General features: G+C 40.0%; 1 protein-coding gene across 3 annotated transcripts in view; it reads right to left on the minus strand.

Annotated features, from left to right (window-relative positions):
• Positions 1-19,681: 19,681 nt before the first annotated feature.
• CPSF2 (cleavage and polyadenylation specific factor 2) overlaps positions 19,682-26,039 on the minus strand; it is a 33,240-nt gene continuing 26,882 nt past the window's right edge. For all 3 annotated transcript variants that reach the window (XM_033109095.1, XM_033109096.1, XM_033109094.1), the window contains 5 exons: positions 25,800-25,952; positions 24,474-24,699; positions 23,092-23,391; positions 21,766-21,900; positions 19,682-21,390 (listed from right to left, as the gene is read on the minus strand). In XM_033109095.1, the coding sequence (XP_032964986.1) occupies positions 21,298-21,390; positions 21,766-21,900; positions 23,092-23,391; positions 24,474-24,699; positions 25,800-25,952 (907 nt within the window). In that variant the 3' untranslated portion in view covers positions 19,682-21,297. The remainder of the gene's footprint in view (positions 21,391-21,765; positions 21,901-23,091; positions 23,392-24,473; positions 24,700-25,799; positions 25,953-26,039) is intronic.

A 26,039-nucleotide genomic window follows, 5' to 3' on the forward strand; every position in this document is an offset into this window, starting at 1 on the left:
TGACATTCAACAGAGACTGAGCAGTGCAGGGGTTAAGAACATGAGAGCCCAAGTGTGAGCTGCTGTGAGAATAACATTGGTGAGCCTCTGGCCACAGTGCTTAGCACATAGTAGGTGCTTTGTCAGTGTTTGTTGAATGACTAGACATCTCCTCAAGCCTCTGCTGCTGCAGGTGGTCCAGCCACCCTGTGAAGACCTGGAGTAGCCACCCACCTGCCCGGAAGCTGGCCTGCACAAGTGTGTGTGGGAACTAAGCTGACGTGGGCTCCACAGTGCTTGTTCGCAAATAAGCCTTTAGTGGTGGTGACAAGCAGGCCCACGCCACCTGTCATTTCAGGAAAACTAACCAGGCATTCCCCTCAAGGCCCGCAGCCAGGTAGGCAGCTCACTTACTTCTTAGCACAGCCCCAAGAAGCTCAGGAACAGAGTCTCATAAATAATTAACGCCTCACAGTGTAGCCTAATCTTCCCACAGTCCAGCTTCGTGGTGTGGTGTCAGAATTCAAACCCCATAGATGTGTGGCCTGGGATTTCCTGGCCTGTGGAACGGGAGTACCAGCACCCACCCTTCCAGGTGGTTTGTGCTAGTGACACGCTGTGGATTCAGAGCTGGGCCACTCTGTTGTTAAGCCTAGTGGCTTACCTTATGTACCTTCCAGCCCCGGGTAAGTAGGCTAAGGCCAGCCTGGGAAGATTATTTGCAGGGAATTAGAGCAGGGGAGAGCAGGATTAGGGCATCTTTCCAACTGGTGGTTCATCTGTAGCTGCTATCAGCAAAGGACTGGTGCCACCTTTAGCTGAGAGTGAGCACTGACAGGGAGTCCGTCACCAGCTAGAGAAGCCACTTGAGGAGGCACCTCACGACCTTAGGGTGGGTGTTGCCCTGCCTCCCACCTCCCCCTCCCAGGACCTCCGACCAGCTACACCAACTTTGCAGAGAATAGGCAGGTAGCAGCTGGGAATGATGGGATCTGAGCGGGTCCCTTCCCTGTCACTGTGTGACCCGGGTGAGCCACCTTCCCTTTCTGGGCCTCTGTTTCCTCACCTGTAAGATGAGAGTGCAGGGGCAAATGACCTGTCAGGCCTACCTCGCTCTGATGTTCTTGAGACACCATTCAGATTGGAAGGGAGGAGGTTGAGTAGGAAAGATCGATTTGCGATTCCTTCTGGATTTGAAGGCAACAACAGCAGAGACCAAATTGTCACCTACAGGGACACAGAATTCAATGAATGAACAAGTGATGAGTGAGTGAATGAATGAATGAGTGAATGAATGAAACAGTAGATGTGGATGGTCTATAGGACTGTTAAAAGGCAACAGAATTTCCTTCTGAGGATGTGGAGATGATATAACTAAGTATACTTCTGAGGGTAAGTTATATAATCCACATCAAATCAGAATTATTCAGGTTATTTAAATAACATTAATAGTAGCATTTATTGAGCACTGATTCTCTGGACATTGTTCTTCCTGTTTTACAACTATAACCTCATTTAATCCTCACAATAATAGAAAATAGGTACTATAAGTCCGAACTTACGGATGGGGAGACTGAGTCACAGCAACGTCCAGGCTAACCTTGCAGTCTTACTTCCGAGCCCATGAACCAACATTCCCCATAGTAACCAGAGCAGCGCTTAGGCTCGAGCAAGTCTTGGCTGCCATGTCACTACGGTGGGTACTGTTTACCCTCTTCAGAGGTAAGAGTCCTGCACACCCAGTGGAACAGGAGAAGGTCCGAGCTTCGGACTTCCTGGCTTGTCCAGTTAGAAACTGTCCTGTGCGAGGTCCGCAGATGCCAGGCTCACAACTCAGCTGCTTGCTGCTGGGGACCCGGCCACAGTGCTCCCTCCCCAGGCACCGGCGGAGCCAGGGCTGTGAGGCAGGAGCACCTTCCTAAACCGTCATGCACCCCTGCCACACACAGGCCTGGTCTCAGCCCGGGATCCTCACCCCACCTGCGGCAGTATGTTTCCTCAGGATCCTGGCAGGGTGCCAGGCTGCCTGCGGGGTAAGAGCATCGGCAGAAAGCCCCCAAGTCCTGCACAATGCCACAGGGACTTGGAAATTTGGGGAACAGTATGTGGTAAGCTCGGGTCCTCAGGCTGGTTCCACTCCTTAGAACTGACCTCACGTAGGGCATGACCTCTTCCTGATTACCAGGACACACCTTCCTGGTTGACAGGAAAGGACTGAAATAACAGATGAATTCTTTTTCTGTCATAGGCACGTGATTTCCCAGCCCGCACCACAGCCCACAGAAGTAGATATGTTCCCCTTTTTTCATCAACTCTAAGATTCACCATTATTTTAGATACCACTAAGAAGGGTCAGGGTGGAAGGCGTGCTATGAGTGAAACGTGACAGGCAAACAATGGTAAGACTCGTGCCACTTTCAGCCTTGTGCAAATGTGGGGAAACGTGCTTATTAGAATCGATGAACTATGATTTAATCCCCATTTTATAGATTAGGAAACCATGAACTCAGTGTAGGTAATGCAGTCAAGGTCACATGGAGAATGAGGACAAGTGGTTTGTGACACCAACAAAGAACACGTTTTCCACGGTGGGACCCACTCCTTCAGGGGTGTATAAGGAGAGGGGGGCCAGCCTCGTGGACAGGGACACGCTGATCAGCCACTGTTTCTCGTGGATCAGACATTGCCTTGTGCCCCTTCGGGATGCTCTAATTGCCGTGAGCTGAGAGAGCAGACAGGAGGGTCTGTTGCTGTGCAGTAGGTGTGGTGATAGAGGGCTGCCGGAAGGGCAGGGATGAAAGGCAGAACAGAGTCCCAGTGAGGGGAGAGCAGGAGGGTGGAGAGTCCCAAATCTCAACCCTCCTAATTATCAACTCAGTGATCCCTGGCCTGAGCGCCTCCAACAGAAAAGTATTTCCGAGATGCTGAATAACAATGCACTTTGAACATTGTGAAGCACTCTGAATGTTTCCTAATATTACCAAAAAAAAAAAAAAAAAAAAAAAGCACCAACCTGGGCTGCTGTGTGGGGCCCATCTCAGCACGTGTAACACGTTCCAACAGAACCCCAAAACAAACTGGAAAGCAATTTAAATCTTCAATTGCTCTGGTCTCTTGTGAAAAAAAATACCAAAAAGGAATTAAAGTTGTATTAAAGGTGGCTGGACAGAAGCTTCCAGAAGCTGGAAAAGGCCACAAAATGGATTTTTCCCTCAAGCCTCCAGAAGCAACCCAGCCCTGCTGACACCTTGATTTTTCAGCCCAGTGAGACCCTGTTGGACGTTGGACCTCCAGAACTCTAATACATTTGTGTTCTTTTAAGCCCCCTCCCCCAAAAGAATGCATTTAGTAGAGTCATGAATGTGTATCCACAGGAGGAATTGTTCTCTGTGTCTCCAAGAATAGTATCAGGCACAGTGTTAAAAGATGTTGTATTTCTGATAACAACTCAGCCTCAGGTGGTAAACTGTTCAAGGATTCAAAGGAGTGAGGGCATAGGTACAGGTGTCAACGGGCCACAAGCAGAGCTTGGATAAAACTGCCCCATGAAACGTGAACGTGGATACAAGCAAATTTCTAAACTAATATATTCTCTCATCTGATATGTGACTTTTAGATATGTAAGTGTACATTTAAAAAATTAAATATAACACCAACACGTGACTACTTTATTTCCCGAAAAGTTTATGTATTCAAGGTGGCCCAAAACATTGGCTTTTGTTTGCTTGTTTATTTGGTTGATTGGTTGGTTGGCTGGTTTTGTTTTGGGGATATTTTAAATCTTTTCATTGGGAAAATGGGAAATTGCTTTATAGATTTGCATATACAAATTGGGCATATGTGGTCATCATAGGAACAGAATTAATGAGCCTTGAGTTTGTTTGAGTCTGAAGGGAAATAAAATCTGCATTTACTTGCAATTTCAGGATGATGGCTCCGTATTTATGTTTCCTGGGCTGATGCCTATTTGTTTCCTGGGCTGGGACTTGAAGAGCAATAGTTGGAATAGTCAAAACAGACAGACAGGTAAGCCCCTTAACACTGTCTTCAGAAGCATGAAGTTGGGAATTCCTTCTCTTTGCAAGACCTTCTCAAAGACTGTGTGGGAGGGGTTAGTTCAACAGCATGGTCCTTTTTTCTGCAGAGACTTACTCTAAAAAGAAAATGCCGTAGCTGTGATATAAAAGCCCTGGCTTCCCTCAGGGTCCTTCAGAAATGGAGGGGCAAGAGCAGAGGAGAAAGGAGCAGGGAGGGAGGGAGAAGAGAGCAACAGCCAAGGAAGCCCCAAAAGAGGCCCACATGGGGTCTAATCAAGCTCCCACATCCTGCCTGTCCCCTGCCTTCATATGTGTAACCAATGACATTCTATCTCCTGGATTCAATGTTTAAAGAATTTTCCAGATCAAGTGTCGGCAAATTCTAATTCAACCTCAACCCTACCTCTTTCCAATAATTTATCATTTTCCCTATCATTAGGAAACCTTTACAAATTCGAAACTCAGCTTGCTCTCCTCTTCACAGGGCCTGGTTAGTGTTTCTCTTAATGACAAGAAAAGACAAAGAAGAAAACTTAAAAAGGAATTTAGTGTCATATTTTGAAAAACTGAAAACAAAAAAGGAAACTTTCTGATTTGGCAACATTTCCACTCTGAATTTCCCAAAGAATCTTGATTTGAGAGAACAGCTGACTGAAAATCATTTAGCAATAGAATTGTATTTTGATTTTCAAAGGGCTTGTCTGTCTATCCTACTTGATCTCCCACCCCCACCCCCACCCAGAAACCCTACGAGGCCAGCGGGGCAAGTATCTCCAGTTTGCAAATCAGAGAAGCTTGGGTTTAGAGAAAATGAAAACTAACAAACATTTGTGTGGCTCTCACAATTGTTTGATCCTATGCGGTGGGTGCTCTTTAGTCAGAAGCTTTCTGTTGCAAGTTTCAGAAAAAATCAGTTCAAACTAGCTTAAACAAATAAACCAAAAAGGGAATTCATTGGTTCATGTAAGAAATTCAAGGGGGAGGGTTCTGAGGACCTCCGACAATATAATCATGATTCTCTCTCTCTCTCTCTCTCTCTCTCTCACACACACACACACACACACACACACACACACTCTCTGTTTCTATCTTTAGCTTTTTTCCTGTGTTCGTTTCATTCTCAGGCAGGCTGTCCCCAAGAAGTTGCAGAAACAAAGGTGACCACCACCTATCAGTTTAGCAGCCCGGCAGAAAGTCCTTTCCCACCAGTGTTTAAATGACAGTCTGGTGCTGGGCCTCTTGGGCCTGGCTTGAGTCCCATTCCCAACCCTGAACCAATCACTGCGCTGGGGGTGTGGTCATCCTCCTTCCAGGCAAATGACAGGAGAGCTGGAACGCGATGGATCTCTGAAAGGCAAACCAAGGCGCTCTTACTAGAAGAAGGGCGAATGGTTGCTGGGTAGGCAAAGCTGCGTGTAAAGTCTATTTCATTCACCATTCTCATTACTCAGTTGAGAAAATCGAAGTAGAGAGCCACAGTCCTGGGGCCCATAACCAGATCTGACTCCAGATTCTGTGGCCTCTTTGCACACTGGTAGAAAGAAAACCCCTGACACGCCTTAAAGTGGTGGAATTTATATCAGAACTCAGCCCATCTGTTGTTCTGCTCTAAACTCATACTCATTGTCAGAAATCCCAGCTTGTATGCATCCCATTGTTAGTGGATATCCCACCACCACCCCTGTAAAGCAGCAACTTTCATTTAGAAAGAATGTCTTCCCAGGTACACAGTGAGCCGGCAGTCGAGACTCCTCCTGTTCTTCCTTCGCATTTGCTGGGTGACAAAGAGAAAGCCATCCAGGTCCCAGCCTCCACTGCTTTCTGAGGTTGGCTCGGCCAATCCCAGCTACCCAGCAAGCAGGAGGGGCTCCCCCTTCCCTCGGTCTCTCCCTCACCCTGCTTTTGGGCATTTCTCTAATCAACACAGTTCTGATCTGTTTAAGAGATTGTTGTGCCTGTGTTTGTAAACATATAACTAACTACTCAGTGCCAGGGACTGTGCCTTATTTCTTTTCTCCCCCGGAGTGACCAGTGCCCTGCATGTACTCAGCCTCCCATAAATGATTCCAACTTGCATGAGGCCCACTTGGGGGTGACGTAAGGGTTACTGTGTAACAGACGAAGAGAAGGCACAGGGATGGGCCGGCCTCACTTCTATTTTGAATTCTAAATTTCCTAATCACAGATTAATCCAGAAGCCACAGATTGTTCCAGAGTGGATGGGACCAACTCCCTAAGTATTACATAGAGTATGAACTGGTCTTAGGGTTATTTTTCTAATCAAAGCAGTTGCTTCACAGTGTATTGTTTAGAAAATAATTTCTCCAAAGGATATCCTTTCTTAGCCAAGTTCCTCACAATAAAGAAACCACTTTTACATTTCTCTTTCCATTTTTTGGAACACTCATTCTTTCTATAGATAGAGATTTCTATGAGAGCTATAGAGATAGATGAATTAGACATACTTTTTATTTCCCTCAAATTTTTATGTGTCTTCTTTAAATTCTATCCCCGATTTCAGGCTGAGAATAGGGAGTTAGATTAACCAGAGCATTAAAGGTTTATCACCTCCATCACTCTTTCTAGGACTTCTCTTACTTCTAAGGAATATCTCATTTGCTTAGGTTATATCGCGAAAGAAAGGGGAATTAATGTTTTCTGAAACCCTGCATGAGTTTTCAAAAATCTGTTCAACGGTAAGTTTTTAAGAACTCCAACTAATTACCCTTTTTAAGATTAGGTGTTAAGTTGAAGCTTTTAGGTGAACCACCATTGAAAACTACTAATAAAACCAATTTATTATGAACAAAGTGTGGTTTCCGTATGAAGACACCTCAAGGGAACAGCCATTTGTACCAGAAAGATTTTTCCCCAGTAGAGGGTTGAGGAGATATATATATATAGTAAATCCATTCAACAGAGGAATGTTTGTTGCAAATGCTGAAATTCTGTGAGCAGTTCCCCCCTTTGCTGAGAGAAGTGGGCTAAATTAATGTGGCATTTGTTTTCTACCCACTGGGTTATAATGGAGATGAGGAAGGGGAGAGCCGTTTGGAGGATGAGAGCTGTGGGGACCCACAAAGGCATTCCTTTGCCAGGTCTTGCTTTCATTCCCTAGTCCCCACAGTATCATGGATCTAAAAAATAGAAAGCCATGCCCTCAGCACCACACCATGTTTGACTTGGATGATCGAATCATAATGTAGAGAAGGTCTTACACATTGTCCAGACTAACCCCACCCCAGGTCCATTCTACAGATCAACTGACGGTGACAGAGGACCAGGGTGTTGGCCAACGTCCCACAGAAAGTGGCAGCATCAAGCTTTCCAGATTGCCAGTGTTATTTCTACATTTACTCATTTGTTCTCCATCATGTTTTCATCCATGTGGGATGGCCAAGCTGAGGACAAAACTCAAAACACTAGCATTAAAACAAGTAGGCATGTTTTTAAACATCTCACCTGCAGCCATGTTAACTATCATAACTTGTCCAGATTTACTTTGGAAAGGGCTATAAATCATATATTGGAAATGAGATGGGCATAGATTGGGCGACACTGGGATGTGTTCCCAGACAGGGTCCATTCGTCGCAAGGGAGGGCAATGGGAGGCCATGAAAGTCAAGGGGAGTGACGTCTGGGGGAAATGCTACCATGCAGCCTCCTGTACCTCCCTGCTCTTTCTCCCTCCTCCCCTCTCCCCATCGCCTCCCTGCTGCTGTCTGCCTGCACCGCCACTGTACACTGGCACTGACGACTGCTGAGGAAAAGGGAGGTGGACATATTCAGGTGACATCCATAACGGTGTCCTTTCGGACTAAGTACTCATCGAGGCAAAAGGAAAAGAACTAGTAAAATTCATAAACTGAAAACTGGGAAAATCTTCATCTTGAATGCAGACCTGGGTTAAAATCTTCCCTCAGCCATTGGCATATATGGTTTTACAAAAATGTAATCATACCTGATAGTTTACTCTGCAACTGATTTGTCATTTTAATGTAACATAAACATCTTTCCAGGTCAGTATGTAGTATCAATCTATCAATCAAAAATTAGTTTTTAAAATAGATGCTAAATATTCCACCGTCTGGATACACTGTAATCAACTCACTGCTCCCAATTCATGGATGATCAGTGTTTATTGCAAAAACTGCAAATAAAGTGCCTGGCTCGGTGTCTGTGGTATAGTAAAACCAACAGTCAGGAGGTTCCCTATCTTCCTTAGGCTACTGGTGCCTTCATAGCTATTCACAGCCGGAAAAGGAATTAGAAGTTAAAGTTATCAAGAAGTTCAAGTTATTAGCGAAGACCCACTAATCATTCTGTACACCTCTCCTTGCTGAGGTCACGGGTGTCCTTGGTTCCTGAATTTGCTTTTGACATCAGTCCTTTCCCTACGTTATCTCAAAGGTGATCTCAAAATGTTAAATCTGTCGGGAGCGGCTCTACCAGCAGCGGAATACTCCAGGAGTGGGACAGGTGAAGCAGCGTCTTGCTGAGAAAGCATTTAGAACAGAACATCACGTGATTCCGGATCAAACACCAGCTTTAATTAAGATGACCGTGGTTTCTATTTTGAAATGATGATGAGAGCAAGTTGAAGCCCTGGAAATATGCAGATTCTGGAGTTTCAACGCAATGGACAGAGAAACGTGGAGGTTTCCTTCTCTGAAAGAAAATACATTTGTTTTCTTTTATGAACGTCTTCACGTCCTTTCAAGACATACAACTGCTTCCTTCCATTTTCCTGAATACCTATTTGTTGCCGCATTGGCTTGGGTCTCCAGTCAGTCACTTGTTGGAAGTCTTTAATCTATCCTACTCTGAGTGTGGACTTTGGAATACTCAGAAATCTGGATTTGTATCCTGGCTACAGCTCTTAAAGAGAAATTCTTAGCCTCTCTGAGCCCTCATTTCCTCATCTCATCTAGTATAAAATGGGGATAACTTGTTTGATCTGGCAGGGGGTGCTCTGAATTAACTAAAGTAATGAACACCAAGTGTGTAATAATAAGTGTTCAACAAGAGTCATCTTCATCGTGAGTCAGCAAGTAAATGGAAACATCCTTCCCTTCTGCAGTGTATTAGTGTGTGATATACTGTTGTTATGGCGTGTTATTTATTTGTTGTCCATCATTGATTTCCATAGATTGTCAATGGAAATTAACCTTTTCTAAGCACTCGAGAGCTAAAATATGCTAATATTGGCCTCATTTTTCAGGAAAGCAGTCATGGAATGAAGAACATTGGTGCTTCTTGAGATAGCTGCTGGGGGCTGATGTCTGTAGGTGAGTTTTGTACAGTTGCAACAATAGCCTTGCTTTTTCCCACTGCGGAACACATGTTTAATAACTACTAGCAATAAGGTCATGAGAAGAGTGACAGTTCTAACAAGTCTTTTTAAGAAGTTGTTGTGGCTCCCCTCGATGGTCAGGGTCGAACGTGGTCTCACAAGTTTTGAGAGAGAAACCTTGAAAAAAAAAAAAGGGCAGCAAATTCTTGGAACCATTATGTTATGTTTGGGGCTTGGTGTTAGGAAGATTACTGATGCTCTCATTTAGTGGAACGTTGACGACTTTACTCCTCTTCTCCAAGGAAAGAGGGTTTACTGCACATTGAGTACATGAAGCTGGGTCACGATCGAGAAACTGAAGAACACTGCAACTTACCTGGTAGTCAGCTTCTTGGATGCTTTTTTAGTGATTCCCTAGCTCATTTCTTGGTAAGGTACCCTCTTTTCCAAAAATCAGCCCTACTGCATACTCCAACCTATTATCCTTGGTTCTTATTTGCTGTGGTTCCCAGGTCATTCCACAAGCTGATTCTCTCCTCGACCTTACTCAGATAGTAATGTCCTTAAAAAGTGGTATTTAGGCTGTCTGCAGTTGTGTGCTAGCATTAAAATAACCAGGATGTGTGATTTTATGAATGTGTCTACATTTCAGATTATAGAGAAAAATTGGAAACCAATAATTGAGAAGAGCTAAATAATGATACACCCATATAATGGAGTATTTGTAGCCATTAAAAGATGTTTATGAATATGGAAACATATTCCCTAAAGGCACAATGAAAAATTATACACATACAAATTACATAAACATTTCATTGAGAAAAAGATGGAAATAGGCCAAAATAATAAAAGTATTACATTTAGTATAGGTCTTTTTCCTATTTCTTTATGCTTTCCTATAACTTCTAGATTTTCTATGTGTATTTCTTATTAGAGGGAAAAGTGAAAAACGGGGAAAAAAGTGTTTACTGAATGAAGGGCTGTCACGGTCTTACCAGTAGAACGAAGCAGGACCAGCACCATCTTGATTCTAAACAGTCCATTTGTAATTAGAGTCCATTAGTCTATTAGTAATGTGGCCCAAAGTCATTAACTTCTTTGGCAGCCATCTTTATAGTCCAGTAAAATGCTTTTTTTAAAAAAAACCTAGAGTTCTGGGCTTTTTTCCTCCATTATATTTTTGTGTCATTGGTTTAGAAAGAAAGGTGAAATTTCATTTTCTTAGATTTTGCCCACTGTCCAAACTTGTCAGGATCCCTTTGGCTCCAATTCTGTCTTCTCATACAAGGGATCCTTCTTCCAGTGGCAGGTCATTTGCAAATTTTCTTCACCTGCCACCAATATCCTCAACCAGAAATTTTATAAAAACGTCAAGTAGGGTAAGATGAGGAGGCTGCTAATTCAGACTTAACACGGGTCCATGAATGAACAGCCTTTGGAAAAAGCTTTGAAGGGGTTAGAAACCCACCTGACTAAATCCTAACCCACCCCCCACCTTTACATCTTATCTATAAAGACTTTATGGGAAAGTGTGCGATGGCTTTTTGGAGTCAGTATGTAAGTATTCCTGGATAAATGTGTTCCAACATTCTCATGCAGCCTGTGGATTGTCTCTTTTTTGACCAAAGGATTCCTGTTTTCTGTAATTCTGAGATTAGCATAAATTTAGCAGTAAAGACAAGATGATTCAGTATCTCTAAATTAATGCATTATCACTTTGATCAAACCAAAAAGTTTGCTGCATTTAAATTGTCCTAGAAAATGTCTTAGGTCTACAAGTTCATATGGGTAAATCCCACTGTTATTTAGAAGAAATTATGAGTAATACACTGGAAGTTACTTTCAAGGATTCTTACCTAGAAGCTGAAAGGGTTAAATTAGAGCACCTGTTTGTAGACCGAGCCGCATAGCAAAAGCACCTGAGTCACTACCGGTCAGCTGTGTGACTTGGAAAAGCCACTTCGACCTCCCGGAGCCGGCTGTCTGTTTATAAAGATGGGGGTGACCCCTAGCCTTTAGGATTGTAATAAGTGAGGCATGTACGCGAAACACTGAACAGCTAACATGTACTGAGGTGCTTACTATGTGCTCTTCGCATGGCTCACATCACTGAATCCTCATGTGACCAAGAAATGGTACCGTTACCGTCCCCTGGTATTTGAAGCGCTGACATCAAGTCACTGGTCCACACAGGAAGTGGTGGCCTTGGCATGCGGTGCCTTTAACTCCAGAGCCTGGGACCTTAACCCCATCTCCTATAGCACGGGCGTTTGTTGTTGTCTGTGCCTCCCAGGGTCCACTCTTCTGCCTTGGGGTAAAAGGCCCTCTAATTCTCCTGGTGAAGTCTCCCTACCTGTGTCTAACCTTGGTAAACCTGACAATCAAGGTGCGGCCACTTCTCTAGCCATACAGTCAGCATACAACAACAGCCGGGCCGATGATGGATTTCCCGCATGACTTTGGATGTTGAGGGACCCAAATTGCAGCTGATTCATTTCTTCAGTGCCGCCTTGGCAGCGTGTTTGGCCCAACACCTGGATCCCCAGAGCTACCCGGGGTTATTGGCCCAATAACTCCTTTTGCCCTGAAATGAGCCAGAGCGAGTTTTGCTCAAAACTAAACAGCTCTAACTGATGATACATCAAAATCGGTACACACTGCACCGGAACTGGAGGACTAACAACAGACCACAGGCTTCAGTTTTCTCATCAGTAAAATGGGTGAAAACAGGGCCCATTCTGTTCATGAGCACCATTAAATGACACAATGCACATAAAATACTTGGCACAGTATCTGGTACATAAAAAATGCTCAATGTCGGCTGCTATTGCTACGGGCTGTTATTTTTTTAGTAAAAAAGCACTTAAGCGATTCCCATGGGGTGAAATCTCTAAAATGGAAATAATTATGGCCATAGACTCCATTTTTCCACAGGTCGGAATAAATTCTAATACTTACACAGGTTCCCACATTTGTTCCATCACTGGACTCCATCCTGAGCTTACTAAGGCATCGTTTGTCCAGGGGCCAATATTATTCCTCCCAGTACACACTGCTAAGATTGGAGGATGACTGTTTAGAACAGCTCGGCACTCAGCATAGTGCACGTGGTCCTGACACGCCTAAAACTTAAGAGTTAAGGGGGTGGATGATCCAAATGATGAACTGACAGGCGAAGTTTTGCACAAGGACGGTTCTAAAATATTATTACAGAACTTACGATCTTTAACTGCTAATGTGTTTCAGCTTAGAGAGCATTTTAGTAGTGATTGCTACTGTCTGGTACCCTCCTGCCATACCCACTACTCTCCTCAAGCTAGGCTTCCCTGGCCTTCCTTTTCCTACTCTGCTCCACTAATCCCACTCCACCGCCATCCTGACGTTGTCTGGCTTAGCTATAAAGTAGAAAGTAATGAGGAAAGTATTTTAACAAAGCAACCAAGACAAACACCCAAAGTCTATACAGTCCCATTCCAAGTAGAAACCTTGGGAATCTGTGCATATTTCACCATTGCTACCATGTAAACTGAAATGAAGTATCTATTGTGGCACTGCCATCTGAGCCAAAGGTGCCTTCTTTAAAATACCTACTATGGGGTTCAGTTGGCAGGTGTTGCCACGGATTGGGGAACGGGAGGAAACTCAGTCCTTGCAGCAACCATGTGTAGGGGGCTTGGAGCAAAGCAGCCAGTCCCACGGTCTGGAGATTGGTTAATCACAGGAAGTGAATAAATACATATACCGAGGATTATGAGAGCCCAATTTTTTTTACTATAGGGTAAAGGAGGTGCAAATATGGAAAGGGGAAAGACTAGAATAAACTTAAAGGAGTAGAAGGGGAACTGGAGGTCAGTGCGAACTTGTGGCCATTTACATACAAGGTCGAACAATTAAGTTCGCGAACTTGTTGCAATTATGTTGCTAACCTTTTTTGATATCAAAGGGATTATTCCTTATGAATTTGTACCAACTGGACAGTTAACCAAGTTTACTATTTGGAAGTGCTGAAAAGGCTGCATGAAAAAGTTAGACGGCCTGAACTTTTCACAAACAATTCATGGCTCTTGCATCACGACAATGCGCCAGCTCACACAGCGCTGTCTGCGAGGGAGTTTTTAGCCAGTAAACAAATAACTGTATTGGAACACCCTCCCTACTCACCTGATCTGGCCCCCAATGACTTCTTTCTTTACCTGAAGATAAAGGAAATATTGAAAGGAAGACATTTTGATGGCATTCAGGACATCAAGTAATACAATGACAGCTCTGATGGCCATTCCAGAAAAAGAGTTCCAAAATTGCTTTGAAGGGTGGACTAGGCACTGACATTGGTGCATAGCTTCCCAAGGGGAGTATTTCGAAGGTGACCGTAGTGATTTCAGCAATGAGGTAGTTAGCTTTTTTTCTAGGATGAATTTGCAAACTTAAATGTCTGACCTCATATATAGATGATGAGCAAAGAGCAGAGATGTGTGATTTTCTAACTGTTCGCTGAGGACCTAGTACCAATGATAGCACAATGGTGATGACCATGACCTAGCATCCAGATCTTGGTTCTAAATACCGTTCTCCAGTAAAGTGAACCAGGAGGCTGGCAGAATGGCTGACCCCAGGACTGGCAGGGAAAATACAAGATGGAGCCCGAACAGCTTGCAATGCCTGAAAGGAAGGCGGCACTCAAAAACCATGGGGATGTGCAGCCACTATGGAAAACAGTTGGAAGTGCCTCGTAAAATTAGAAATAGAACTACCATATGACTCAGTAATTCCACGGGATATATATCCAAAGGAACTGAAAGCAGGATATCAGAGAGAAATTTGCACAGCCATGTTCGTCAAGGCATGATTCTTAATAGCCAACTGGTGGCAACAACCCAAATGTCCATCGATAAATGAATGGATGGATAAAGAAGCTGTAGCACATCCATACAATATTATGCAGCCTTAAAAAAAAAAAAGGAAATCCTGTGAAATGCTACAACATGGATGACATTATGCTAAGTGAAATAAGACAGTCACAAAAGGACTGGTATAATCGCACTCATGAAGTATCTAAAGCTGTCAAAACCATGGAAACAGAAAGTAGAAAGGTGGTTACGAAGGCTGGGGGGCAGGGCAGCTGGGAAAATTCATGTTCAGTGGATACAGAGTTTCAGTTTTGCACAATGAAGAAGTTCTAGAGATCTGTTGCCCAACAACGTGAATATACTTACCACTACTAAACAGTGCACTTAAAATAAATTTCAGTGGTAAATTTAATGTTATGTGTTTTTTTTGTTTTGTTTTTTTGTTTTTTTCACAATTAAAAACAAAAACAAAAAGGAACCTGAAGACATGTCAAAAGAGCACAGAAGTCAGCTTGAACGTGTTCCCACTAGACAAATCTTGGAATACTGGAGCATTAAAATGAATTAGGACAGTCTGTAGATTATAAAACAGAATCCATGTTCCACGCTAATATACTAAATGCAGAGAAGGAAAAGTGCTTACACTAGAATGATAATCAAACGTAAAAGCAACAATTAGAAAACAATTAGAAAATCGCCATTTGGCAATAACTGCTTCAGATAAGAATCATGAATGGATTCTAAAACTAGAGGATAAAAATTTATAAAGAACAGGATATTGATATGGTCTCAAAGTAGCTTCCAACAAAATACTACTCATTAATTAATAAGTACAAAATACTACACAGAATTTGAGAAACCTTGCAGATATAACCAACTGCTAAAAATTAATTTCACCAGTAATATAAAATATTGATACGATGTGCTCCCTGTTACGCAACACTTCTCTGGTATCTCTCAAAAATTCACAACCTAAGTCTAATCATGAGGACACAAAGTAAGAATCATAAATCAAAGTAACTGGCCAGCACTCTTCAAAAATGTCCAAATCATAAAAAAAGAAAAAAGAAAAACTGAGGACATGCTCTAGATTAGGGAAGACTGAAGGCAAAACATAACTAAAGGCATTCATCATCCTGGATTGGATCATGGAACAAAAGGGATTATTATTACAAGGACATTTTTGGAGTAACTGCTAACATTTGAATGTTGTTTGTGGATTAAATGGTAGGATTTTATCAATGTTGGTTTCCTAATTTTGACGGAAGTACTGTAATTATGCAGGAGAGTCCTTGTTTGTAAAAAAATACACACTAATGTATTTAGGGCTACTGGGACATTACAACTCAGACTTAGTATCAAATATGTACATATAGATAGAATGATAAGGCAACTGCAGCAAAATGTGAACCACGGGAATCTAGGGTCTTTTAAACTATTCGTGTAACTCTTCTGTTTAAAATTATTTCAAAATAAGAAGTTAAAAAATAAAGCTACATAAAAGTGGTATTTTATCTATTAAAAATTTATTACACTGATTTTTATACTACTAGAAAAATCTCTGCTTAATGGTTTCATTATCTCAAGTAAAACTCTTCAAAAAAATAGTTAAAATAAATGTGAAAATTTTTCTTAATGGGCAATATGTAGATATAAAATTCTGCTTAAAAGTTAAAAATGCACAATGTCCTGAATCTTAATCATATTCTTCCTGCAATAGTTTGTCTCCTTGAAAAAAAAATCACATGTATTGATACAGTCTCAAAGTAGCGATGTTGAAAAACCTTGAGAATTTGACCCTGTCCATTTAGGGTAGGTAATTTTTTTCTTGTAACTGATAAAGGATTTATACAATCTCATTAGGTTTATATCCTTTGCTAGTTAAATATGAAATTTAACCTGAACCATGCCCTATGGGTGATGTTGGAAATTAGAGCATCTTTATGATTTCTAGTATATTCTACTTTTAATTATACTTTGTATTAAATAATTTTAATATTAAAAATCTCCTATGGTAGCAAATGTCTGTAGAAAAGAGGTTTCTTAATTTTTTTTTTTGTTGGTGGTGTTACTTAAGAGTCCAGTGGTCATGTCATGTTGGACCAAGACCACAATGTTTTTCTGAAATAATTTACATTTCTCATAAGCTTGGTAAATGAATCTGAAGAGAAATGAAAGCTCTAAAAATATTTAAACAATGACAGCAACAGCACCCTTGGAATAACAACAGCTTCCCACAGAGATTTGTTTGAAAGACTTCACAAGTTTTGAATGTATAATTTAGTAGTACCTTTTTAAAAAAGTATCACTGTTGTGTCAGAAAAAGGAAATACATGCAATAAATTGGATATTGAACATGAGAATCAACAAAACTTCAGAAAATGATGTAGGAGGTCCTTATAAATCCTTTGTGTATTCTCCACTGGGGATTATCATTCAGTGTCAAGATTTGAGTAGGATCCCTGGAATCCATTAACAATTTCACAAAATACACTTTTGGTTCTCTTCAATTACAATAAAGAGAGATAGAACTCTCCAAACTTCTATTTTGCGCCTTGAAATCACATTTTGACTTCAAGAACTAAAATGAAATGGGCCTGAGTAATGAAATGAAAAGCACCAAAAATCAGAGCTGTCTGCATGCGTGTATGGTGGTGGGCGGGAGAAAGGGAACAGGAGAGAGAAGCAGCAAAGATACCCCTCCCTTCCAGCAAAGTCCTGGGGTTTTAAATTCATTTTAGTAATTTTTGGTATCTTTTCATAAACACAGCTGAGATGGTTAAAGTGAGAGACAAGCAGGAGGGGGAAGGAAACCATTCCCTGATCCCGGCCCAGGTAGACAGATCTGAAGGTTCCTTCTCTAGTTCCCATTGCCTCTTCACTTATACGTCATTCTATCGAATGGCTGAATAAAAAGGGGGAGATGGGGGCGAAACGGAACCACCACCACCGAAACAAATAATCACACTCTCAACCACTGAATTACTAACCACCACTTACATCCTTTGACTTAAGTGGTAATCAGTTCATCAATATTTATTTAAAGGACAATAACAACCTTGTGATACAACTCTAGAAACTTACAACCAAAGAAAAGTACAGAAGGTCACACTTACTCTTTCTCCCCGCCACCTTTACTGGCCATGACATAAAACAGAAATCAATCTCTCTCAGCATGCTATTGTCCTAAGTAACAGTTTGCCAGGTACCATTCTCAGAGGAGAAAAACTGAACCTCTTCTTCCTAAGCAAGTGAATGTAAGCTAAGGAACTGAAGCAGCACAACAGTGCAGAAAAAAGTTGAAATTTGTAGCTTCAAATCTCAGAATGTTATGGCTGAGGGACTACAGAATTCATGTAGTTCAACATACTTATTTTAGTATTGAATGACTGGATTCTATAAGGAGTCTAGACTCATTCATTTAGTATTGGACCCTGTAAGGCCAGGTTCCCATTCCAACTCTATCTCTGACCGACTATTTGGCTCTCAAGCAAATCCTTTCCCTTCTATAGACCAATTCATTCAGCACTAAAATAAGGGTGCTGAACTAGACAAATTTGATATTGCCTCTCAGCCAAAACATTCTAAGATTTTTAAGCTGTATATTTCAACCACTTTCCCCTCCACCATGGTTTTCTTTTGCAGAAATTCATAAGCTGATTGAAAATTCATATGGAAATGCAAGGACATCAGAATAGCCAAAACAATCTTGAAAGAGAACAAAGTTGGAGGACACACACATGCCAATTTCAAAACTTATTATAAGGCTACAGTAATCAAGACAATGTGGTACTGATATAAGGATATATAGATCACTGAAATAGAATTTAGAGTCCAAGAACAAATTCATCCATTTATGGGCAACTGATTTGCAACAAAGGTGGCAAGAAAATTTGATGAAGAAATACTCTTCAATAAATGATGCTGGGACAACTGTATATCCACATGCAAAAGAATCAAATTGGATCCCTACCTCATACCATATATAAAAATTAACTCAAAATGGATCAAAGGCTTAAATATAGGAGCTAAAACTCATAGGAAAAAAACAGACGTAAATCTTTGTGACCTTAGATGAAGCAATGGTTTCTAAGATATGACACCAATAGCATATGAAACCAAAGAAGAAGAAAAAAAAGATAAATTAGACTTAATCAAAATAAAAAACTTTTGTGCTTCAAAGGATACTATCAAGAAAGTGGACAAACACACAAAATGGGAGAAAACATTTGCAAATCATATATCTGACAAAGATTGAGCACCCAGACTATACAAAAAATTCTTACAATTCAAAAAAAAGACAAAGAACCCAGTTTAAAAATAGGCAAAGGATTTAAACAGACATTTCTCCAAAGAAGATATACAAATGGCCAATAAGTACAGAAAAGATACTCAACATCATTAATCATTAGGGAAATGGAAATCAAAACGATGAGATACTTCTTCACATACATGAAGATTGCTAAAATTAAAAAGATGGTGAGTGACAGGTGTTCCTCAGGATGTGGAAAAAATGGAACCCTTATACATTGCTGGTGGGGAATGTAAAATGGTGCAGCTGCTTTGGAAAACAGTCTGGCAGTTTCTCAAAAGAGTTGCCACATGATCCAGCAATTCTACTCTTATATATATACCCAAGAAAACTTAAAACATATGTCCATACAAAAAAATTGTGCAGTGTCACAGCAGCATTGTTCATAATAGCCAAAAAGTGGAAACCACCCAAATGTCCATCAACTGACGAATGGATCAACAAAATGTGGTCTATCCATATAACAATATTATTCAGCCATAAAAAGGATACCAATACTTATTACCACATTGATGAATCTTGAAAATATTATGCTAAGTGAACGAAGTCAGACACAAAAGGCCACATATTATATGATTCCATTTTTCTGAAATATCCCTAACAGGCAAATTCATAGAGACAGAGAATAGATGAATGGTTGCCTGGGACTGGGGAAAAGGGAGAATGGGAAGTGACCAGTAATGGGCATGAAGTTTCTTTTCGAGGTGATGAAAGTGTTCTGGAATTAGACAGTGGTGATGGTTGCACACTCTGTAAATATACTAAAACCCAATGAATTGTACATTTTAAAAGAGTGAATTTTATGGTATGCAAATCATATCTCAATTTTTTTTTTAAAAAGGCAAATGGCCCTTAGAAAATCGATTTCCTCACTTCTGTCTCAGAACACCTACTCGTTCATAAAAATATAGAAAAGTTTGCTATGATATTTGACATTTATAATCCCACTACAATAAATACAAAAGAAAGTTTATTTTTAACCTAATTATTTATAGAGATCAGCTGATGGTCCACTTGTATTTATTTTGCTTCTAAACAGTAAAGACATGGAAGTTCCTCTGAGTTCATGATTTATCTCATAGTTCTTCTCAAAATTTTTATTTTTCTTAAGTAACTGAGGCTAAACAAATACCTTCATTTTAGAAATCTTAGTAATATTGTCATCTAGAACAGGTAAAAGTATTACTCCTGCAATGATATTAGCACAACCATCTTCGAGCAGTACTTTAAAATTTAATTCCTGTTCATAGGACAATAAAAAGGCTAGGCAGAAAACAATTTTTCATTATCAGTATTGCAATGTAATAAGTATAACCAAATGCTTTAAGCCATGAAACAAATGCAGACTTCCTCCCCCCTGTAAAATAAACAGAATTTTAAGCTTACTCTATTCAGTAATAAGAGTTTAAGTGAATTTTTTCCAGAGCTCTGCAAAGAAAACATACTCTATATCTCCATCTTCTGTAACACTTTTGTATGTTTTGTATAACACTGTATATCTGATTTTCAGTATCAGAAGACTGTAAACTTTGCATTAGCGCTATAATCCACAAGAAAAGCTTTGTAAGCATTTGAAATAGAATGAAATATTAATTCTAGTCTGATATCACTGGATTGTACTATATACACATAGTTCCATAGAAGTTACGTAGGAAGTCTGATCCTTCTAAAAATGCTAAGTGTAAAGAGGAGGGCTTAAATACTTAAGAAATAAACATCAAGGTCTGCCATAATTAAGCTGCATTTTTAGAAAGTATCAACAGATTACAATAGGGTGACATGATTTTCATTTTTAAGATCAATGAAAATTGCATATATTCAGTTTTTACTCTTACATACAAGTGGTTTATAGTATATCAGGGCTGCCAGCCCCAAGAAAGATGTGACTACAGAAAGGATGACCTTATCCAACCAACCTCAGTATTATTTCTGTAGTAATGTGTATAAATCCCTACCACTGCTTGGGCAACCTCAGGAGAGAGCAAGCCTAAGAGATGAAAACATTCACACCTTTTAATTAGATTATACTCTTACCTTATAAAAATGTGAGGGTCAACATTTATTTCCTTGAAAACAGAACACTAAACAGTTTTAATACAGTAACCTAGCTGACAGTTAAGATGTGTCTAAAATGTATGCAGAACTCTTAAGACTACAACACACCAGGGAGTTCTTTTGAATTATAATATGTGTATTCAAACGATGGTGTTCTAATTCACACTGAACAACAAAATCTTAATAAAACAAGAAATGGGAGAAATAAAAATTGATTTCCGAACCAAATGTGTACAAGCTCGCACTAGAGTGCATCATCACTGGGCAATCCAGGCACGGGGTAAAATGCTCCATGTGAACACAACTGCATATTAGAATTCAAAAGAAGAAAAAGCTTTGATCAGTTTTTTTCTAATAGCATATCGTTTCTAAATAATTCTCACTTTGCATTCCAGAAAATGTAAGAAACAGTTTGCAAGAACGCATGCAAATATGTTTCTCTAAGGCCATGAACTGGTTTGCTAAGTTGCATTGTTTTATTCAAGTAAAAAGCCCTTCTAGAATAAGGGGTCTATAAAGGAAACCAATCACCGTCCACTCTCAGGCCTGCACGTGTGTTAGGATCTCTATCACTCAAAGCCAAAAGGTAGAATGCTCACGTAAGCATTAACAAAAGGGTCTCTATTTACATTTTTAAAAATCTAATGCGTGTTAAGTTTTTCTGGCATATTCTTTTTATATATTACCAAAGGAAAAAAAAAAGCGCAAAACTTTAGAACAAGAATCCTTTTTTTCTTAGAAAGGTCGAACAGATAGTTCTTGACATCATGTCCTTTATACAATGGCATACTGTTCATATAAAAGGTCTCTTATCCTATAAAAATCTTGACAAAGGCAGCCTTCTAATCCAATGCGTCCAGTTTCTGTCTAGAAACCAAGTAAAACAAAAAAGTTCTTTAGTACATTTTCTATCGATTAATATGCAGACACAATAACCAAAATCTATTAACTAGATTACTTTATGATAGGTCAGGGAATGGGTTGTTCTGATTCACAGAACATGGATATAACGTTCAAGTCATGAATTTTACATAGACATAAATGTCAGAGAATTCAAATATAAATTTACAATAAAATTATATATCACGTCTTTGAGTCACTTTTATAAGTCTTCAAGGTTATCATTATGAATATAATTACTGATTTCCAGTTCTGTGAAATTACCAATCAAGAACTACAGAATTCAAAATGACACAACCTCAGAAGCATTTGTTCAGTTTGGCTCTTACAGAACACACTTACTCTTCGGACGGCTACTTGATTGTTGCAAACAAGTACACCTCCTACAAATTCGGCTTGAATCCCCTCCCGTAAAAGAACTTGTTTGAAGTCTGATAGTCTTGGTTCGTTCATAAAAACTGACTGATGTCCAGGAACCTTAGATAAGGTTAAAAGGGAAAGAATAACTTCAAATAGAATACCAGGCACGTAGTTGTACTGAATAAAGTGAAGTAACACATGATGTTTAAGACATTTTCTATTATTCCCTGAAGTCCTTTGACAGATCATTTCAAGACTGTAAATCACATTCCAACTTGTTCTGAATTTTACCTCATTATTTAACATTAAAAAGCCCTTCACATTTCTGAATGTTTCACAATCAATTTTATTAGTCATGCCTCATAATAAAAGAGGCATTTGGCAATGCTATGCTCTTCACTCACCCACCTGCCTAACGGGTCAACTAGAGTGCCAGTAGGCAGAGCTGAACCAAAAATTTTTTTTTGGTTCCGATCCTAGTCCTTTGCTTAGTTCAGAGGATAATTTTCTCCTGATCCCACTCTGCTTTCCCTCCTCCCTCAGAGCAAATGCAGTGGATGCTATGGGTTTTAGAATCGGAGGGGCAAGTGGTTCAAATGTTGCTACTCTGAAATTGCTTTGAAGACTGCTGGCTTTAGTACAGAGAGAAAAAGATTCTAACTCCTCCTCCCAATTCCAGGAGTAGTACTAGAAGGGAATCCAATGACAGAGGCTGTCTCTCTATTCTTATTGCCTGGAAGGGCTACACTTGACCTACATATGGGACTCTTACAGTTTTAATATTGTTATACATTAATGACCTAAAACCTTTGCTAATTAAGCAGATGGCTCTTGAGAACATGCAGTACTAGACTAGAATTATATCTATACTTCAAAGATTTCTAACCAAAAGTGATGTGAACTGAATTGACAACAAACAAAAACTGGAGTGCAGCAGTCTGACATACTTAGAAAACTAGAAATCTCCTGATTAGAAGCAAGCAGGTGATCCTCACAATCATCAAACTTAATATTTAAAAATGCATACTGAAAAAACAAATCAATTAAAAAATCATACCAAAAAAACCAATGAAACAATTATGTAGCTTATAAGAAGATCTCCTAAGGTTTCCTTTAAGTTGTTATTCCCTAGCCGTACAGGATACACACCCACACACGCACACACAGAAACATAACATTGAGTAATCGTTTTAAAAACTCCAACATCAGTCTACATGTGACACATATTTGAAATGGTTAAAAACATAAAAGGAAAATTCGAAGGATGACAAATCAAGGAAAAGAGAGAAGCAGCACACGCTTTCTTACCTCATTTGGCGGCAAGGGTTCCAAAGTAGGAATGATCTCACTCTCTTCACCTGTTTCTTTCTCATCATCTCCAAACAGACTTTTCATGGCCTTCTGCTGTGCTATCGCGCTAGAATCTGAAGGGGCGTCCACTTGCATTTCTGAGTCTTCTCCATCATCCTTTAGTTCTCCTTCTTCTAAAATAACTCCTGTGTCCACTTTGGAAACTCTCATGTCTAAGACACCATCTATCCAAGCTAATTCAGCATCTTTTGCCTTACAGAATTGAAGGGAGCTCACAAGTGAGTCTTTTAATCTCACCTAGATATGCAAAGCGGAGAAAGAAAACCCACAGAGTATAGATTACCTAATATAACCCATTAGTGTCATTTTCTAACTCTGGTAATATGCACATATTAAAATTTGGAACTCCTTCACTCATCTGATCTTCATCATGACCGGTAATGACCTAACGGCCTGTAAGATCACTGGCCGTTAAGTGAAGGTTCTTACCCCTGACTGCACACTGGGGTCACATGGCAATTTGAAAAAAAAAAAAATTATCACTGCCCGGGCCCCATCTCCAGTGGTTCCCATACAACTAGTGAGACAGACCAGAGCACTGACACCTGACTCCCCGACGCCCCTCAGATCATGCTCACATGCAGGTGAGGTTGAAAACCACTGAGAAGTCTCACTCTCCAATACTGGATGCTACTTGAGGAGCACTGAGTTCCTTACAGTTTTCTAAATGCACCATGTAGTTTCACACCTTCATATTCTTGGAACGCTGCTTCCTTTGCTCTGCCCAGAATGACTTTTCTGCCCAAATCCTAATCCATTTTTCCCAAACAAATACAGACAACACTTCTGCTTTAACTGACACCATCTCCCACTGCCAAATAAGAGGTGATCAAGCTCTCCTCTATTCCTGTTTTCTGTGCCTACCTCCATTTTTTATTCAAATAGGAGAACCCTGACATCTGTGAATTTTTATAAAACCTTAAAATTCTTGAACACTCAGCCTTCCCTCACCTGATTGCTTTTGCAAATGCTGTTTCTTCTGCCTTTCTTGCTCTTTTCTATTCTACATACAACCCTGACAACCCAGTTGAATATCCTGTAGGATTCAGCTTAGTTATCATCACTTCCTCCGGGAAATCTTTTTGAAACCTCCAAATTTGGGCTGGGGTCTTCCTCTATACTCTCGTAGCATCCTGTACTTTCTCTATCAGAGGTGTAACAGTGTGATAAATACTATTTCCCTGTATAAGCCCCACAGACTATAAGATCTGCTAGGGCAGGGGACCACGTCTGTCTCACCACTGCATTCCTAATGTATGTGTCCCTATCTGCGACAGAAAGCACTTACTTCTGTGTGGCTCAGATGCCCCCATATTTACCTGGTAGATGTGAGTCTCACTAGTGGCGTCCACGGTTTCATGGAGCTTTGGCATGTACACTTTAATATCTTTCCCGCCAAATGCACGGCAGCACTCTGCAAGATCCTGACTGGCCTCTGGTGGTCCGTGGACAATGATCAGCTGTCGTGGTTTCATCTGATTAATGATCTTTTTAATGGAATCCCCATCAGAGCGTCCTTCATAGTCTATGTAAGTAACCCTAGCTCTGTAATAGACGTGATTATTCAAGCTTACTTTTCTGAACCCAAAAAAATATAATGGGAAATATTTTACTTCATCACATCAAAATTAAAGATTTTCATAAATGAAGTAGACGATGAGCAACTCTTGTAACACAATGGGAGAGGACATTTATTTGCATTGTCTAAAACCAACCAGATAATGCCCAGAATATATATACAGTGAACCTGTGCAAATAAAATCTAACAAAAAGGCAGCAATCCCTAGAGAAAACTGCTCGAAGGACATACAGATGGACTTTACAGAAGAAAAAACAGGGAAGGTAACAAGCATTTGAAGAGATAATCAAACTCAGTAAGAATCACAGTAAAACAAATGTAAACAATACCGATACATTATTTTATACTGATTGGACTAGAAAACATTAAAGAGTTTACTAGATAACGTCAAATGTTGGTGAGAAAACAGCAATGAAGGAAACCTCCTGGCTCTGCTAGTGAAAATATAAACTGGTACAGCCATTCTGGAGAGAATTTTGTGATACTGTTGATACGCATTATTTAGACCTTAGCTATAGCCAAGAATATACACTAAGTGATATCACTAGACAAATAACCCACTTTATTCGCTGAGTTTTGAAAAATTCCAAAATGATGATTTACTGATGTTATTAACTGTACCAAGTAGGAAAGGAAAAAAAGGTTTCTTAACTACTTCAGATCAAAATAGTATTTTTAAGACATAAGCCAGTAGAGGTGGCTAAATCAAGGAGTATATTTTATGAAGCAAGCACTTAGGAAAATTAAACTTGTGAATTGTGTAACATCTCCTGCTACTAGACATACTAAAAGGCCAAAAAGCATGTGTCTTCATGTAAGTGCACAATATAATGTTTAACCCTCTCCTCACCGCCAGTTCAATTACTTTGGCATTCAAACAGTATTAATGAAGAGAAAATCCCACCATACTTCACAAGTCTTTACGTGGAAGAAATTAAATTTAAAAATTTTAAAAGGACAAACTTACTAGAGGATATTCAGAAATTTCACTTTTGAAACAATTTAAATCATATAATTCAAGTACTTGAAATTTCATGTATTTTGAAAATGTAATGAAAGCACTTACTTTATTTCAATAGACTCTGTCATGGAAATGCACTTCGTGGGCACATCAGATAAATCCTGATCCATGGGCTCATCTCCATTTGTCAAGCCAGATTCTAATTTGCTTTTTTCTTCTTCAGTGGCTTGAAGTTCTGGCACTAAGAAATCCTCTGGTCTAAAGAATAAGTCTCGAATTATAAGTAGTAACAAGCAAGCTAATATTATGTAGAACTAGTAGATTGTCTAATTTGTAGACTCCTTA

The sequence above is a fragment of the Rhinolophus ferrumequinum genome, chromosome 6, assembly GCF_004115265.2.
Source record: "Rhinolophus ferrumequinum isolate MPI-CBG mRhiFer1 chromosome 6, mRhiFer1_v1.p, whole genome shotgun sequence".
Lineage (NCBI taxonomy): Eukaryota > Metazoa > Chordata > Mammalia > Chiroptera > Rhinolophidae > Rhinolophus > Rhinolophus ferrumequinum.